The 17,103-nt window shown below is 39.0% G+C and overlaps 1 protein-coding gene and 1 non-coding gene across 2 annotated transcripts; both read right to left on the bottom strand.

Moving 5' to 3' along the window:
* Positions 1-1,226: 1,226 nt before the first annotated feature.
* On the bottom strand, positions 1,227-3,720 carry LOC121367963 (F-box/LRR-repeat protein 14-like). Its single transcript, XM_041492432.1, has one exon. It carries the CDS (start codon positions 3,683-3,685, stop codon positions 2,477-2,479), a length of 1,209 nt encoding a protein of 402 aa, XP_041348366.1. The 5' UTR covers positions 3,686-3,720; the 3' UTR covers positions 1,227-2,476.
* Positions 3,721-16,590: 12,870 nt separating this feature from the next.
* On the bottom strand, positions 16,591-16,678 carry Trnay-gua. The gene is given in 2 exon segments: positions 16,591-16,626; positions 16,642-16,678. It is a non-coding gene; the product is annotated as a tRNA-Tyr (tRNA).
* Between the last annotated feature and the right edge of the window lie 425 nt (positions 16,679-17,103).

The raw sequence follows: 17,103 nt of genomic DNA, 5'->3' as shown, positions 1-17,103 counted from the left end.
TGTCTGACATGTAATAGCCGATGCTTACTAAATCAATGTGCTCCATTGGTGTTGTTTAACAAAATATATATTTATAATTAAAAAAACATTCTACCCTGATGAGCAAGACCTCAGATGCATAGTCTTAATAATTCACATTTTTCTAAGTTCAAATAACTTTAACCGATTATATAATCAAAAGTGCAAACTGATTATATACTCTTCCAAAAAAGTAGGGGAACTCTAATAGGAATTTACAATTGTCAAAATTGTAAGCTATATTAGCTGTGGGGAATAATTATATGATAATAGTGAATTAATTGAGCAAACATTACAACTGGTAGTTCAGTATTACAGTAGGTTTTATGACCACCAAAGATCTTGAAGGACGATTGGGGTCAGAAGTGAAGTTTGAAAGTTGATGTTGTTTTATCAGTAAATTGCAAATTCAAACAATAAATATGACCAAAAACAAAACAACAACAACTGTATGATCAACAGAATGAAAAAGGATTGACAGAAATAATGTCCCACAGTGATTAATCAGGGCTTCTATAATTTTTATAAAATCCACTAGCCATGGGATCAGTGATTATAAAAATTTACTAGCCAAGAATAAAATTCACTAGCCCTATTTTACTTTATGTTAGTACAATTTTACTAAATAATAGTAATAATCAGATATGTCACCTAAAGAGGGAGATAGAGCTTAAAAACACTGACAATGGGTGTTGGGTGGGGGCAGGATATTCATATTTACAAAATAGACTTAACTGCAATATTTGACCTTTTTTTTTTTACTAGCCGTCGGGCATAGCAATAGTAGTTATTTACTAGCCCAACATTGAATATCACTAGCCATGGGAGTGGGGCTACCATAATCTAGAAGCCCTGGATTAATGGACCTTCCTGGAAATTGTCAAAATCGAGAATGACATCCCACGCATGTGTACGGGGCAACTGCATGATGCATGTGCAAACTATGGAATGTGTTTTGGTGTGTTCATAAACAGACCTCAACATTATTTACTAAGATGTCTGTGGTCAAAACGTATGTTCGGTTTAATAGTTGATATGAACATGAATATTTCAGGTTCCCCATCTTTTTTGGAAGAGTATATATCTGATAATAGATTCCAACTGATTCCCGACACTACCAAGTAACATACTAATAATATATAGAGATTTGTGCATCACCAGTTTCCAAATACATGTACATATGAAGTTAAGAACAACAGAAATGTAAGTATAGTCAATTGTTTTAATATATAATATATTCTTGAATATTTTCATATTATTCATCAATATTCTTTGTAACAGAAATATCTGTGCAAATCTGACATACACCATTATCAACAGATTTACCAACACAAAAGTATTGCTGAGCAAATAAAAGGTGGGTATAATTTCTAATTAGCACTTCTTTTTCGTTACTAAAATATTATCTTTAGCACCAATAATATTATTAAAGAGTTATTTTGTCATTCAGTCTTCCAATTCACGAACCAGACACACTTATACACTAAGACCAGACAGAATAGTATGCATGGTTCTGATTACATAAGGCTGCCAGAAAAATTTACAAATGTTTAAGAAAGTCACTAGCCCTCACAGAGACGGCAAGAGCTCCACCCGTTCCCCCCATCATTTATAATAGTTTAGGGTTAGGGTTAGGGATAGAGTTAGGGTTAGGGCCCCATGCCCCACTTTTCTATATATACCCCATCAAAAAATCCCTCTTTAGATCGATAACTAATGGGGGGAACGGGCGGTACACTTTCCACAGAGACTTTGGCTAGTGCAGTGGCATAGCGTGGGTTGCCAGCCCCCGAGGCAAGGCAAGTATTGCGCCCCCTAACCAGTGGACTGTTAGCACTCTGCGAGTCCCCCTTCCACCAGTCCAGAATTTTGTGCGTGCCCTGGGCAACCACCCTATAGATACATTATAGGAATACAGATTATAATTTTTAAAAGCCTAGGACAAAAATTCCAATAGCACGGTCTTGCGTATTTGTCAAACCCTGATTTAGAGTAGGTAGGCATTGTATAAACTTTCTTTTTTTAAAGACTTGAATATTTTATATTAAGATGCATTTACATGTATGTATATGTAGCAAGAGAGCAAAAGTTAAACCAAAAATTCTGCTTGTTGGTCAGTAGGCACATTTTTAAAATTTTATTTTAAAACATAGAATCGCAGTTTTTCCTGGGACAGTAGGGTAATCAGAACCACAACTATTATTTTGTTTGACCATTTATGTATTTTTTTAAAAATACAAATTGACAAGTTCCTAATGAATGTAGTTTTTTTCTGAGCTATTTTTCTCACAAAAATTAATTAACAGGATCAGAGGGGTCATTCCCATTGAGACACACATTCCTTGCATTCTGGATCTAGCTCTCATAACAATAGATGCAGCAGTAAGCCCCCTCATCACACGTCACTATCTTACATTTACAACCTGACCGTCACAGATTTTTAAAAGATCACTCGTTATTACCTCTTGTGCCACAGTCCCAAGTTAAGAGTTGTCAGTCCAGGAAGCTGCATAATTTTTTCTAACCCCACTGTCGTTATGCGAGTACAACCATACAAATCTATCGACTTTAACTGCTTAAGTTTACCTCCTATCGAACTAAGACTCTTGTCTGTAATACGACTACACTGGCCGATGTTCAATGTCGTCAGATCATGTAACGAGTTCACAATTTTATCGATGCCGTCGTCGCTGACACTGCACGAACCGAGACTGAGACTCCTCAGACTAAACAATCCTTGAGAAAGATAAGCTAGACCCTGATCTCCAACCTTGTCACAGAAACTCACGTCCAGAGAACTCAACCTTGACCCGCCCTCGGCGAGAAACCCCAAGCCGTTGTCGCTGATGTTGTCACAGCTCCGGAGGTTCAGCTCCCTCAGACTGTGCATCTTGGAGAGGAATTTAATCCCAGTGTCTGTGATACTGCCACAGAACGAGAGATTGATCGTCTGGAGTCGGGGAAGTCCCACACTGACGTGTTTTAGTGCCTGATCCGTCAGTTTCTGACAGTCCTGCAACCCGAGATGTTCCAGTTCTGGGTTACCACAGGTAGCCGCCTGCTGGCACATCCCCGCTAAGTAGCCTATGCCTTGGTCGGATATGTGCCGACAGCTCCGTAGGTTCAGGCGTTTCAGTCTCTTTAAGCTGACGGCTATGAGCAACAGTCCTGTGTTGGTTATGTTCGAACACCCACCCAACTCGAGAACTTCCAAGTTTTTTAAGTACTGAGTGATACGTCCCAGACTCGAGTCCGTGACCTGTTTGCACAGACTGAGGTTCAGCAACACCATCGACGACAGCTCCTGCGAGAACGCCTGACTCAGGCCGACGTCGGTGATGTTGTAACAGCCACTCAGGTTCAGGCTCTCCAGGCCGGGGATTCCGGCCATGACGTCGCGCAGGCTTCGCCGAACACTCAGAACTTGGACCCGACGTATTCCACGCTTCACGAGACTTGGGAACAAAGACGGGTTCGCCCGTCGAAGATGGAGTTTTGCCTCGACATTTCGCCAAACCATCCGGTGGTAGGCGGCGTCCCTCCACGCAACACAAACCTGGGCCACTCTACCTTTGTCCCGCACATCCAGATGAGAAAATATCATCGCCAGAATCTCGGGAAATAGCGAAGAAATATGTACTAAGGACCGACAAACCGTGTCCTCCATATTTCCTCGCTTCTGTCACGTGATTTTTGGCAAACATTCCGCTCCGCCGGATAAGAGCGACGTTCTGATTGGTTGAGGTCAAAGCGAGTTCAAAAATAGACACAATCGACATGTACTCCACGCGGGAAGTCCCGCGCGCTACTGTGTACTACCGTAAAATATACCGTTACGTTAAACACTGGTAATAAATGCCCTTGCTGAACCGGATGCTATAAACTGTTGTTCATATTTTGTTTTAAGACAGATGTTAGTTTATAGTATAGTTTATAGTATGCGACAACATCAAAACAATATGTTTTTTTTATTTTTTATAACTCAATATTAATTTACCAGCCGGGTCTTTCATAGGAAATCATTATTTTTTACACTCAGTAACACTGCGTGTTTATAACTGTTGTGTGTCACTGTGTGTATTTGATGGGAGTGTCCACACAGGGGCGCGTTCATAGGGGATTTTGTGTGTTGAACCTTGCCCCTAGGAAGATATCTGGAGGGGGCACAGCCTCTAGTGGATGGGTGGGTGGGCACAAGCTATATTTTTATCTTTATGTATATAGAGCAAACAAAAAACATACATTTTCATCCTCGAAGAGTGGTGGGTGGGAGAGGGGTACAGGCACCCCTGGTTCATATGGGTCTGCGACACCCCACCGCCCTGCTGAAAAGCGATTTTTTAAAATATATTGTTTGGTGGATAATGACAGTACCTTCCCCACCCCTTTATACATTTCGCTCGCCAATTTTGTCTCGCCCCTGCATAATTTTCTGCTTACGCGCCTGCCACGGGTTGCGGGAGGGGACACGGGAGACGGTTACCCCACATAAAAAAGGGTCCCTGGCAAGATGGAACGGAAAATATCCGATTCCTGATCTTTAGTTTGCCCACCTCCGAATTTTTTAAGCTAGGTCCAGTCCAGTCCTTTTTAATGCGGTTTGTTTTTATAATTAACTGTATTTTCATTTGAAATATATATATATAAAACACTCAAAACCAGCAAACATAACAAATTACAAAATAAACATCGGATAAAAAAATCCAACCTCCACCTCCCCAAACAAAGGAACAGAAGAACAAAAATTCACACCACAACACACACACACACACACACACACACACACACACACACCAGATACAAACCCTTCCCCCTAAAACACAGCAATAGTTACTTTACAAAAAAACCACCCAAAAAACCCCACCCCCCAAAAAACAACAACAAAAAACCAAACAACAACCAAAAAAAAAAAAAAAAAAAAAAACCAATCCATAAAAATTATAAATAAAATTCAGCAAACCCTGTCAACACAACGCAGTAAGTTCATGTTCCTCTTAAATATCTGAGAAAACAAAACTGTACTGGTTTTCACCGGATAATAAACCTTCATAAGCCCTAACTTAAGGTCATTAGTTTAGCCTTCAAGATCTTATCTTTCTGTTCACAGTCTATTAATTAAAACGGGAAAACGGGCAAACCATAATCCAGTTGCACTGAAGAATGATATACATAAAAAAAAATCCTTGTACGGCAGTTTATTAAAGACGAATTCCATTTTATGCTTGTTTTCATATATATATATTTATTTATTTATCCGATATTATATAGCAAAATATAAAAATAATCCTAGTATTTCGATATTTATATAACAACAATGAAAGAATAGTAGGCATTGTATAATATTGTTTTAAAGGCCTTTTAAAGCGATTTTTTTTTTTTTTTTTTTTTTTACAGTTAAGAATTCCTGCATAAATAATTATAATGTTTGTTGTATATGTATTACACACACACACACACACACACACACACACGCACATAGGCGGACGTGCAGATAGACACCCACACATACATACCACACATATCACACACACACACACACACACACGCATACACGGTAACCGGTCAATTCGTACCATAGTCATGTCGTACCATAGTCATTTCGTACCCAATTTTACCATTTCGTACCCAAGTCGTTTCGTATACTGGTCATTTCATACCATGGTTATTTCGTACCATGTCTGTTTTGGTCATTTCGTACCTTGGTCATTTCGTATCAAAGTCATTTCGTACCTCAATCATTTATTGTGCAGCTTAGTTGACTGATAGATAGTAAAATGTCGAATTACTGATTTAAAAAATAAACAGGCTAATGCAGCTATATTGAAGCCTCACCCTTAACTATTCCTAAGTTTGCTGAATTGTAAGATGTTTCCGAAAAAATTAATATTTCTACGATTAAACTTGCATATTAAATATATTTTCTTGTTTAGAATATCAGTGTCTGTATATTCAATGTGTTTTTAGGAAATAAAATGAAAATTAACTTAGTACAAATATTAAAACGATCAGAAACACGTTTGACATACAGCCACTAATATTCTAAACAAGAAAATACATTTAATATGTAAGTTTACTCGTAGAAACATTTTATTAGTCGATAACATCTTAGAAAATTGCAGCAAACTCAGGAATGTCCCTTAAAGAAAGAAAGAAACAAACAAACAAATAACAAGAAAAAGATAATATATTACTTTTTTTTCCTTTTATCTTCAAACGTTTCCATTCATCGTTATATTAATTACCAACTTCTAAGACAAGCTGATCTCAGAAAAACCTTAATTACCCACAAAGACGTACATATGGAAGAGTAAGAAATATATTTAATACACTGTCGCTTTGAATTTTAATGACAACCGCATGCCGTGATCAAAATCGTACAATCCACAATCTACTTACAAAAATAAGAAGTGGTATACCATGACAAAAATAAGATACCGAGTACGAAACCACTGTGGTACGAAATGATCAAACATTTTTTTAGTGTTGCAGTTACTAAGCATAGGCGTCGGAAGTTGGTGTTATAATGGGACTGTGAGACTGGAGGAACACTGCTCCCTCCCACCCCAATTCTGTAGATAATTAATTGTCCACTCAACCTAGGTTAAGAGTTTTTGTTGTTCTTCTCCCCCCCCCCCTCTCTCTCTCTCTCTCTCTCTCTCTCTCTCTCTCTCTCTCTCTCTCTCTCTCTCTCTCTCTCTCTCTCTCTCTCGCCTTTTGTCTGCTTGCTCATCTGTCTATAGCCTCTATTACTCTGGTTACTAGTCATTTCGTACCATAGTTTATGGTCATTTCGTACCATAGTCGTTTTGTACCATAGTTCTTTGGTCATTTCGTACCACATTCATTGGGTACGAAGTGACTGTCGTACGAAATGACTATGGTACGAACTGACTGGTCACCCTATCTCTGTCTGTCTATCTGTTTGTCCGTCTGTCTGTCTACTACTACTGGTATTAAGTCGGACGGTTAGGATCGGATGGATTTGTTGTAAGATTGTGTATTTATTCCGTTGGTGGATTTGGAGTGCGGCTGTAAGGAAGGTACAAAGTATAATACACTATGTAAGTTCATTTGATACACACCACATGCGCAAACATTGGCAATTGTTTGACCTGTTAGTGCAGAACCTGCCACCCTATCCAATTAGTTGATGCTGCTAGTTTTAAAAATGAATATTACCTTTCACAACAGTCTCTCTTTTTTTTTTCTTTCCTTTTTTTGGATTTGTTTGTTTGTTAAAAAATAGTTTTCGTTTCACGAACAAATTTCGCTCACCTTTGAGTTTCTCACTAATGTATAGGGTTGCATCGTACGTAATCTACTACGTCAATAGGACGAGAAATACTGATACATCTGTAAGGAATGAAGACAACTGCAGGTGCTATTGGTAGAATGTGACTTGGGTATTTTGTGTAAATATTATTAGGCGTGTTTATGTATAATGAATTAATACAATTTTATTTAATGTACAGTTATTATTGAAACTACACTACACCTTTGTGGACTCATTCTCTGACTAAGGTTTTAGCCATCCCAAGCAGTGCTCCACGACTGCTGTGTCTGTCTGTGCCAAAAGTGCATATAAAAGATCCGTTGCTGCTGATGGACAAATGTAGCGGGTATCATCTAACACTACATGCCAAATGTTTGACATTCAGTAGCCGATGATTAATGAAATGTTTGTCCAACAACACCCTAACACATTTTGAACTACGAGAGAAAACCTATAGTCACTACTGTTGATGATTAGCAGCTCAAGAGATCTTTTATATGCACTTTCCCACATACATGACAGCATATATCACAGTCTTTGATATACAGTACTGAGGCAATGTTTGGGGCGTGAATGCCTCCCCCCCCCCCCCTCTCTCTCTCTCTCTCTCTCTCTCTCTCTCTCTCTCTGTCCGTCCGTCCTTCCGTCCGTCCGGTGTCTGTATGTATGCATAGGTGTAGGTATGTTGGCGCGCGTAGTGGATGTTAGCCCATGTAGTGGCGACAGCGGGTTTCCTCTCAAAATCTGTGTGGTCCTTAACCATATGTCTGACGCCATATAACCGTAAATAAAATGTGTTGAGTGCGTCATTAAATAAAAAAACATTCCTTTCTTTCTTTCAATTACTTAAATTTCACTAGAAAATGTTAACTTGATCACGGATGAGAACAGGTTTGGTGTTAAGCGACCCGAAGTTTTCTGTCTGTTGTAATGGTTCACAGTTGGTGATGAACCACCTAGTCAGTTATATCAAACCGCGGACGTCGAGCGCCTGGAACGTAAAACAGATTTCAGACGTTTCAGTCAAAGGCAGACGACTTTTCGGTCAAAGGCAGACGTTCTCAATACACGCTGACTGAGATAGACAGAGGGGGCGGAATAACGCCACACTATGGCCCACCCCTTGTCTATTTTAGAGTAGATTGAGATATATTGTTACGTGCATGTGTGCGTATTGAAAATGGATGATTCAATAACTAGTTATTATTTCAATAACATATATATTTGTTTGGTATTCCGATGGAATGTGTTTGATGTTGGAGATAAGTTCAAAATGTTATGGTTGGTAACTCGTTTTATACCTACCCTTGTATAGCATCAAATGGGTCGTCCGCTGTCTGTAGCTGAACAGACGAACACTGAAGTGTTTGCATACGGACACGTTGTCATGGAAATTGACTGTGAACAAAGATTTGACTATTGTGCACGCATAATGACTAGAAGGTAAGCGGAGTTTTGCTATTTATGATTTGTAACCGAATTATTAACAGGTTGTTTACAACAGATATGTTTCCGGATGTTTTAGTTTCATCCTGCTGTTTGCTCTCAGCTATGTCAAATAAATGACTGAGTTCTGCAACAAACCAGGGTTCCGTTCCACGAAGCGATCGTAGCCCTAAGATCACCTTAAGTGCATGTATTTAAGGTTTTTTTTCATTTGGACAGTAAATTCATGTAATTTGATTGTATCTATCTAGTAACAATCCACTAGCGTTGGCTGTGCTTTAAACATGTGCGGGTTCTACTAAAATTAGGATGACAATTTTGGTGCAGAACTTGAGTCGTCAAAGACACTTCCCACTTTTCTGATCATCTTTGGGGTTGAGGGATTATATACAGATAGGGCCTAGTAGTATATAGATATAAGGGAATACATAAATAGTAACAGCAATTACTGACTTCAACAAAACCGTAACCCATATTATCAGGACGTTAACCCTTTTGCTGGCAGTCAATCCCATAATACTAACATTCAATCCCATAATACTAATATTCAATCCCATAATACTAACATTAAATCCCATAATACATAATACTAACATTCAATCCCATAATGCATAATACTAACATTCAATCCCATAATACTAACATTCAATCCCATAATACATAATACTAACATTCAATCCCATAATATTAACATTCAATCCCATAATACTAACATTCAATCCCATAATACATAATACTAACATTCAATCCCATAATACTAACATTCAATCCCATAATACATAATACTAACATTCAATCCCATAATACTAATATTCAATCCCATAATACTAACATTAAATCCCATAATACATAATACTAACATTCAATCCCATAATGCATAATACTAACATTCAATCCCATAATACTAACATTCAATCCCATAATACATAATACTAACATTCAATCCCATAATATTAACATTCAATCCCATAATACTAACATTCAATCCCATAATACATAATACTAACATTCAATCCCATAATACTAACATTCAATCCCATAATACTAACATTCAATTCCACATTACATCTTTGTATTTCATATAGGCAGGGGTGGGATTTAGCTCTTTCGGTTGAATACTCGCCTGAGGTGCTTGCGTCGCAGGATCAAACCACCTCGGGGGATCCATTCAACAGATTGGGGTTTTCTCGTTCCAACCAGTGCACCACAACTGGTCAAAGGCCGTGGTATGTGCTTTCTTTTCTGTGGCTAAACAAACAAAAACTTCTTCCTTTTTTCATACAGGCATAACTAAGTATGAATTAAAATGTCTATCAGAATCCATGTGTTCCCTTATATCTCTCTGCGCTGCGTATACCAGTTTGTCGTCTATGGGGTTTGAATTGGTGGCATACACCCTATATAACCGAGATATCATTATACCGGTATTTTGATTTCCTCCATATGCAGACAGTGCATCGAGGTTCTGTTGATCATGACTCATCGACATTATAATACACGCACCTGAACAGTGAATACCAGAATCTAATATCCAAACTGGTCTGATACCAAACCAAAATGTCAGTCACCTGCTAAAGCGTGATCAAGAAAGTGTTGCCTTTACGAAGTTAAAAGCGATACATAGGTATTACTTTTCCGAAGGCACCAGCGGCGACGGTGACAATTTTTGCGTTAAAGTTTAACGTTGAAGTTTCGAGTTTATATAGAGAATAATACACGAGTGGCCGTAAGATACCATTTATCTTACAATTAATGTTTTAAAATATATCTAATGAGCGAAAGCGAGTTTGATACGTTTTTAAACGAGTTGTAAGATAAATGGTATCTAAAGGACAAAAATGTATTATTCTATTTATCTTACATATCCTCAAAAACCAAGTTTGAAGCAAAGTTTAACATTTTGTTTTGACTAAAAGTTATTTACATCCCTTTCACTTACGCGCCACAGACAAATGATTGTCAGGTTAACTATACGTCACAGTGTAATTGATTTCGATAGTGCTGGGTTTTTTAATGGCATTGGTGACATGGTCATTACCTAGAAGCAGCCAGTTGTATGTCTTTGAATACCAACGGTGTGTAAGAAATCTATTTCTCACAAACTGTAAGTCCTAGGTCACAAAACTTGGTTTATAGGTGCACGTATAGATGTTCATCACAGTGCACCAAACACATTTAATTCCTCGGCATTCTTGTTTTATCGTATCGGGGAGTGGGGGAATATTAAAAGTATTTGTTCGGACTATCACCATCTACGGATAAAATCAAATAAACACTGTATTCCACTATATATATATATATATATATATATATATATATATATATATATATATATATATATATATATATACACATGTATATATATATATATACATGAAAAGTATTTGTTCGGACTATCACCATCCACGGATAAAATCAATTAAACACTGTATTCCACTATATATATATATATATATATATAGTGGAATACAGCCACAGGAATGTTCCTCCGCTCCTCCTGCAACGCCTGTGCAAGCTCAGCGACGTTACGCGGTGGTGGCTGGCGGTGACGTACATGACGTCCTAACTCATCCCACATGTGTTCAATTGGGTTCAAATCCGATGAAACGGCGGGCCAGTTCATAACGGTGATACCGGCTTGTTGCAGGAATGCCTGGGTAATTATTGCAGTATGTGGGCGGGCATTGTCTTGTTGAAACAGAAGGGGACCTCCTGGTCTTCGGTGACGGCGCAAAAGTGGCTGGAGAACTGGTCTTAGAATAACGTCAACATAACGCTGGGCTGTAAGGGCATCGTGGACAGTGATGAGATCACTCATGAAATCACAGTTGATTGCCCCCCATACCATCAGACAACCACCGCCAAACCGATCACGTTCCCTCACACATCCGTCAGCGTACCGTTCATGGAGTCTCCTGTACACACGTACTCTTCCATCGGCAAAGGAGACAGAGAAACGGGACTCATCTGAGAAAACAATGCTCCGGTAAAAAGCTGGTGGATGATTACCATTCTGGAGAGCAAACTGTAGTCTCGCAGCTAGAGCTGGGCGGTATACCGTATATACCGTTCGGTATCGGTATTATGTCAATACCGATTTACCGTACCGAGCAAATTTCAAAATACCGAAATTTCGGTATTGAAAAATGGGGTGGTATAAATCAGACGAGAGCCTTGTGTATGGAATTTAATTGTATTAGATGAAATTAGCGGGTGAGCCATAACACAGACATGCATTTAAAGCCGAGTATACCAAAAATAGCGCTCGATATCGGTATCATGTCAATACCGAATACCGTACCGATACCGAGGTAAATCACCCCTAAAATACCGATATCGATACCGAACCTCAAATTTCAATACCGCCCAGCTCTACTCGCAGCACGATGTCGCGGTATCATGATGTTACCGTTGTACGGGCGTCTGCATCTGAGTCCAGCCGTTCTGAGTAGACGGATGACCGTCATCGGATGGATAGGCCTTCCATAACGTCCTATCGTGTTGCTTGCCGTCATCGTCGCAGTTCTGAACCGGTCACGTAGGTGGTGTCGTCGAATCTGCCGATCTTGGCATTGACCAGGTCGAGGTCGATCACGGACACTTCCGGTCTGTTGATGACGTTCAACAAGTCCTCCAATAGTTGATGGATGGACTCTGAAGGTCCTAGCAACTGGGCTTTGCGAAGTCCCCCTTGAACCATGCCCAACGCTCGCTCCCTTTGTTCTTCTCTGAGTCATGGCATTCTTAATGAATGTGATGAGGACTACGACACCGTTACGTGACTTTTATGTGTCCACATACTGGCATTTCACGTGCATTGCATGCAGCATGATTGAGCATGTAGTGAACGCATTTCACACCATTTTGTGTGTTTCTGCTATTGTATGTGTAACGAGAACAAAACCAGGATTAAAATCCAGACAAAAGTACCAATCAATAGCTTCTTCTCATAAATTGTTATTTTAAGTCCAATAAATATATTTTTGAAAAATATCTGTTTTGCCTGTTTCAGTGTGTCAGTATATCTATCTATCTATCTATCTATCTGTCTATATATATATATATATATATATATATATATATATATATATATATATATATATATATATATATATTTGAAGATAATATTTACCATTCATGGGATAGGGTCTTCCTGTAGACCAGCCTCCGTCAAAACAATACACCCACCCTAACAATAAGAAACCAGCACCAACATAAGAGTATATACACTGGCCTATGTGGTGTCGTGGTTAAGCCATCGGACATAAGGCTGGTAGGTACAGGGTTCGCAACCCGGTACCGGCTCCCACGCAGAGCAAGTTTTATCGACTCATTTGGTAGGTGTAAGACCACTACACTCTCTTCTCTCTCACTAACCACTAACAGCTAACAACTAACCCACTGTTCTGGTCAGACAGCCCGGATAGCTGAGGTGTGTGCCCAGGACAGCGTGCTTGAACTTTAATTGAATATAAGCACGAAAATAAGTTAAAGGAAAAAGGTATATACTGTTATATCACAACCCACGATGAATCAGAAGCAAATTCAGCAGGTCCACCGTGGACACATGGACTCGCCTCCACGCACCCATATATGATCAGGGACCGGCCTCGGTGGCGTCGTGGTTAGGTCATCGGTCTACAGGCTGGTAGATACTGGGTTCGGATCCCAGTCGAGGCATGGGATTTTTAATCCAGATACCGACTCCAAACCCTGAGTGAGTGCTCCGCAAGGCTCAATGGGTAGGTGTAAACCACTTGCACCGACCAGTGATCCATAACTGGTTCAACAAAGGCCATGGTTTGTGCTATCCTGCCTGTGAGAAGCGCAAATAAAAGATCCCTTGCTGCTAATCGGAAAGAGTAGCCCATGTAGTGGCGACAGCGGGTTTCCTCTCAAGATCTGTGTGGTCCTTAACCATATGTCTGACGCCATATAACCGTAAATAAAATGTGTTGAGTGCGTCGTTAAATAAAACATTTCTTTCTTTCTTTCCATATATGATCATACATGTTCTTCAAACACAAAAAGGTGTGTGGGGCGGTCACGCTGTAGAGACGGTACCTTTGTTTTATCCCCTCCCTCCCAATATTGACTAAATGTCAAGAGCTTTAATATCCGAAAACAAGAGACTTGAAATATTTACAATTTCATGCATCTCCTCCATTCCCCGCCCCCTCTCATTCACATAACTACACTAGTAAACGTAAATAAAGCGTGTTTGTTTTAACACCACTAGAACACATTGATTTATTAATCTTAGATAGTCTTAGATAGGAAACCAGCTACATTTTTCCATTAGTAGAAAGGGATCTTAAATATATGCACCATCCCACAGACGGGATAGCACACACCACAGGCCTTTGATATGCAAGTCGTGGTGCACTGCCTGGGACGAGAAATAGCACAATGGGCACCAACGGGGATCGATCCTAGACCGATCGCGCATCAGGCGAGTGCTTTACCACTGGGTCATATCCCGCCCCTCATTCACCTAACTCCACCAGTAGTACTAAATTTAGTGTTGAGGAATGTTCCTCATTGTTATAGAGTGCCGATCTGACTCTGTTTAGAAATGTACCTGTTCGTCGGCAAACAAAAATAAACTTACACTTCTCGGAAAAGATGTTTCGGCCATGGTTTTGAGTAGGTTTTTTCTTCTTCTTTTTTTCTATCTCGCTGTTGCTTGTATAACGTTTTTTCCTTCCTTTTTATTTTTTTTATTTTTATTTTTTTTTATTTTTTTTGCATGCGTATGAAAGGAACGTGGAGTTCTTCAACGTCAAATTGTTTGTTATTCTTTCAACGAAACAACGACAATCCACACTCCACATATTTTGCTTGCCGGTATAATGTTATGTAGCCGATGCCAGTATTATGTTCAAGGTACACAGTTCCCGAAAACACTGTATGTAGATATGACTAGATGTATAAGCGTACGAAATAGGGCGCATGGGGAGCAAAACTTCAAGTTCGGGCAAAAATGATTCAGATAGTCGAACAAAATGTGCTAACCTGAGACATTTTAAAAACCTATTTCCATCATTCTACCCTCAAAATTAGTTGTAATCCATGTAAAAATGCGTAATGATTCGTTTGCAACCCTATATAGCTGTTTGATGGTAATGAATAAATGCTGTTATCTACATTCGAGCATTTTCGTTTAATTCGGGCAAAACCCAGCCTATCCACCTACAAATATGGGAGCCCGTACGCCTATGACTAGAGGATTGTGAATAAAATACCGTTCTATTCTGTAAGATGAACAAGCACCTGTATTTTAAATATCCATAGGCCTATATGTAAACTGCCAGATATTGCTAAACTTTTTTTGTGCCCAGTGGTATAGCTCACGCCTGATGCGCGGTCGGTTTAGGATCGATTCTTGTCCGTGGGCCCATTGGGCTATTTCTTGTTCCAGTCAGTACACCATCACTGGTATATCAAAGGCTGTGGTATGTGCTATCCTGTCTGTGGGATGGTGCATATAAAAGATCCCTTGTTACTAATGGAAAAATGTGGCGAGTTTCCTCTAAGACTATATGTCAAAATTACCAAATGTTTGACATCCAATAGCCGATAATTAATAAATCAATGTGCTCTAGTGATGTCGTTAAACAAAACAAACTTTAACTTTGTTTTGTTTAACTAGAACACACTTATATATTAATAATCGGCTGCTGGATGTCAAATATTTGATAATTCTGACAAATCAGATTAGATAAATCAGGTGCCACGGGGGCCATACCCCACTCTGTTGTCTTTTTTATTGTGCTCAAAAAGGCTGGGAATCAGAATTTCAACACCTTAAATTCAACATATTCTCGGAGGGAGCAGATCCCGAACGCCACGTAACAGGTTCAAGCCTTTTGAGCCCTCAAATGTCCATCCTTCGGGACATCGCATTGACAGTACCCCCCCCCCCCCCCCCCCCCACACACACACACACTTTCAAATACACTCCGTGGGCCTTGAATAAATTCTGAATTTTTCGATTTTATGAAATCCAGAGTAAATGTACTCTGTATAAGCTAGTAACAGAAACTTTAAAAAACCCCAAACAAACAGTTATTTGTTTGTTTGATTTATTTCTTGCATTAGTCAATGACTGTAAATACAACATAATTACATAGCTTATGTCGTTTAAACACTGAACAAAAACATTTTATATTCCAGCCATGTTGGTGTATACAACGGATATTTCTTTGGGAACATTTGAAACAGTATATATGTATATCTCTGGCCACTTGACAGTTACTGTTTATAAGCTAAATAATCTTCCCTCATTTTGGTGACATTCCTATTCGTCTTATCCAACTAAACGTATACAAAGAACATACACATTCGTAGGTGGTAAACATTTATTTTCTTACTATACTTGTTATTTACGAGTCTGCTGTGAAACAGTCTAGTACACATAATAGGGGAATTAAGTTAATGCCAACTGTACGAATATAATTTATAGCTGAGATACAGTTAAATAATGGACTACATAATTAACATTTTCTTGTATGCTAAAATGGGTAGGTGATATAGTTTTACTAAGAATTAATGCAGACGACAAACCTCAGTGTGTGGGTGGATTGAAGTGAGAGACTCCAGTTCTGTGAGATGATAAGATAAGAATACTGCTGATAATATAGCTACTTAATACTTATATTATTCTTTAGCAATATACAACTTAACACCTTGAAATTATTGTTTGTGTGTGTGTGTGTGTGTGTGTGTGTGTGTGTGTGTGTGTGTGTGAGAGAGAGAGAGAGAGAGAGAGAGAGAGAGAGAGAGAGAGAGAGAGAGAGAGAGAGAGAGAGAGTCTCAGCACGCACACGAAAACAGTTTAAAAAAAAATATATTCCCGCGAACCGGATTCGAACCAGTGACCTAAGGATAGCTTTGTACAACCACTACAGTCCTCCGCTCTACCAACTGAGCTATCGCGGGATCATACAATATAGTTGACCTTTGTAATGAAAGTGTCGCCAGCTAGCTAGTTTTGAATTCAAATGTACATTCACATACGGTTAAGCAGGCAGTCCCGGGAACACATCTCAGCTAACCGGGCTTTTGTCCATGACAAGGGTTAATAGTTATCCCCGTGCTAGATTTTTTATTTATTTATGTATGCGTGTGTGCACGTTTTTGTGTGTGCGCGCGTGAATAAAAAAAAGTTTGTTTTGTTTAACGACACCACTAGAACACATAGTAGAATAGAATTTAGTGGGATAAACTAATCAAGTAAATGTAATTTCAATCATCACGAGCAGACAATATCCTTACTAGGTGAGAATTACGCTGTTTTATATTTATATTTTGACCAATGTTTTTCACAAACTGCAGGTAAAAATATTTCTAGAAATGGTTGTTTT

The sequence above is a fragment of the Gigantopelta aegis genome, chromosome 3, assembly GCF_016097555.1.
Source record: "Gigantopelta aegis isolate Gae_Host chromosome 3, Gae_host_genome, whole genome shotgun sequence".
NCBI classification, from domain to species: Eukaryota; Metazoa; Mollusca; class Gastropoda; order Neomphalida; family Peltospiridae; genus Gigantopelta; species Gigantopelta aegis.
Note: the sequence above shows the minus strand (reverse complement) of the source record. Positions and strands in the feature narration are given on the sequence as shown.

What these genes read in the sequence shown, in the direction of transcription:
- LOC121367963 (XM_041492432.1), bottom strand. Translation starts at nt 3,685, where the DNA reads ATGGAGGACACGGTTTGTCGGTCCTTAGTACATATTTCTTCGCTATTT.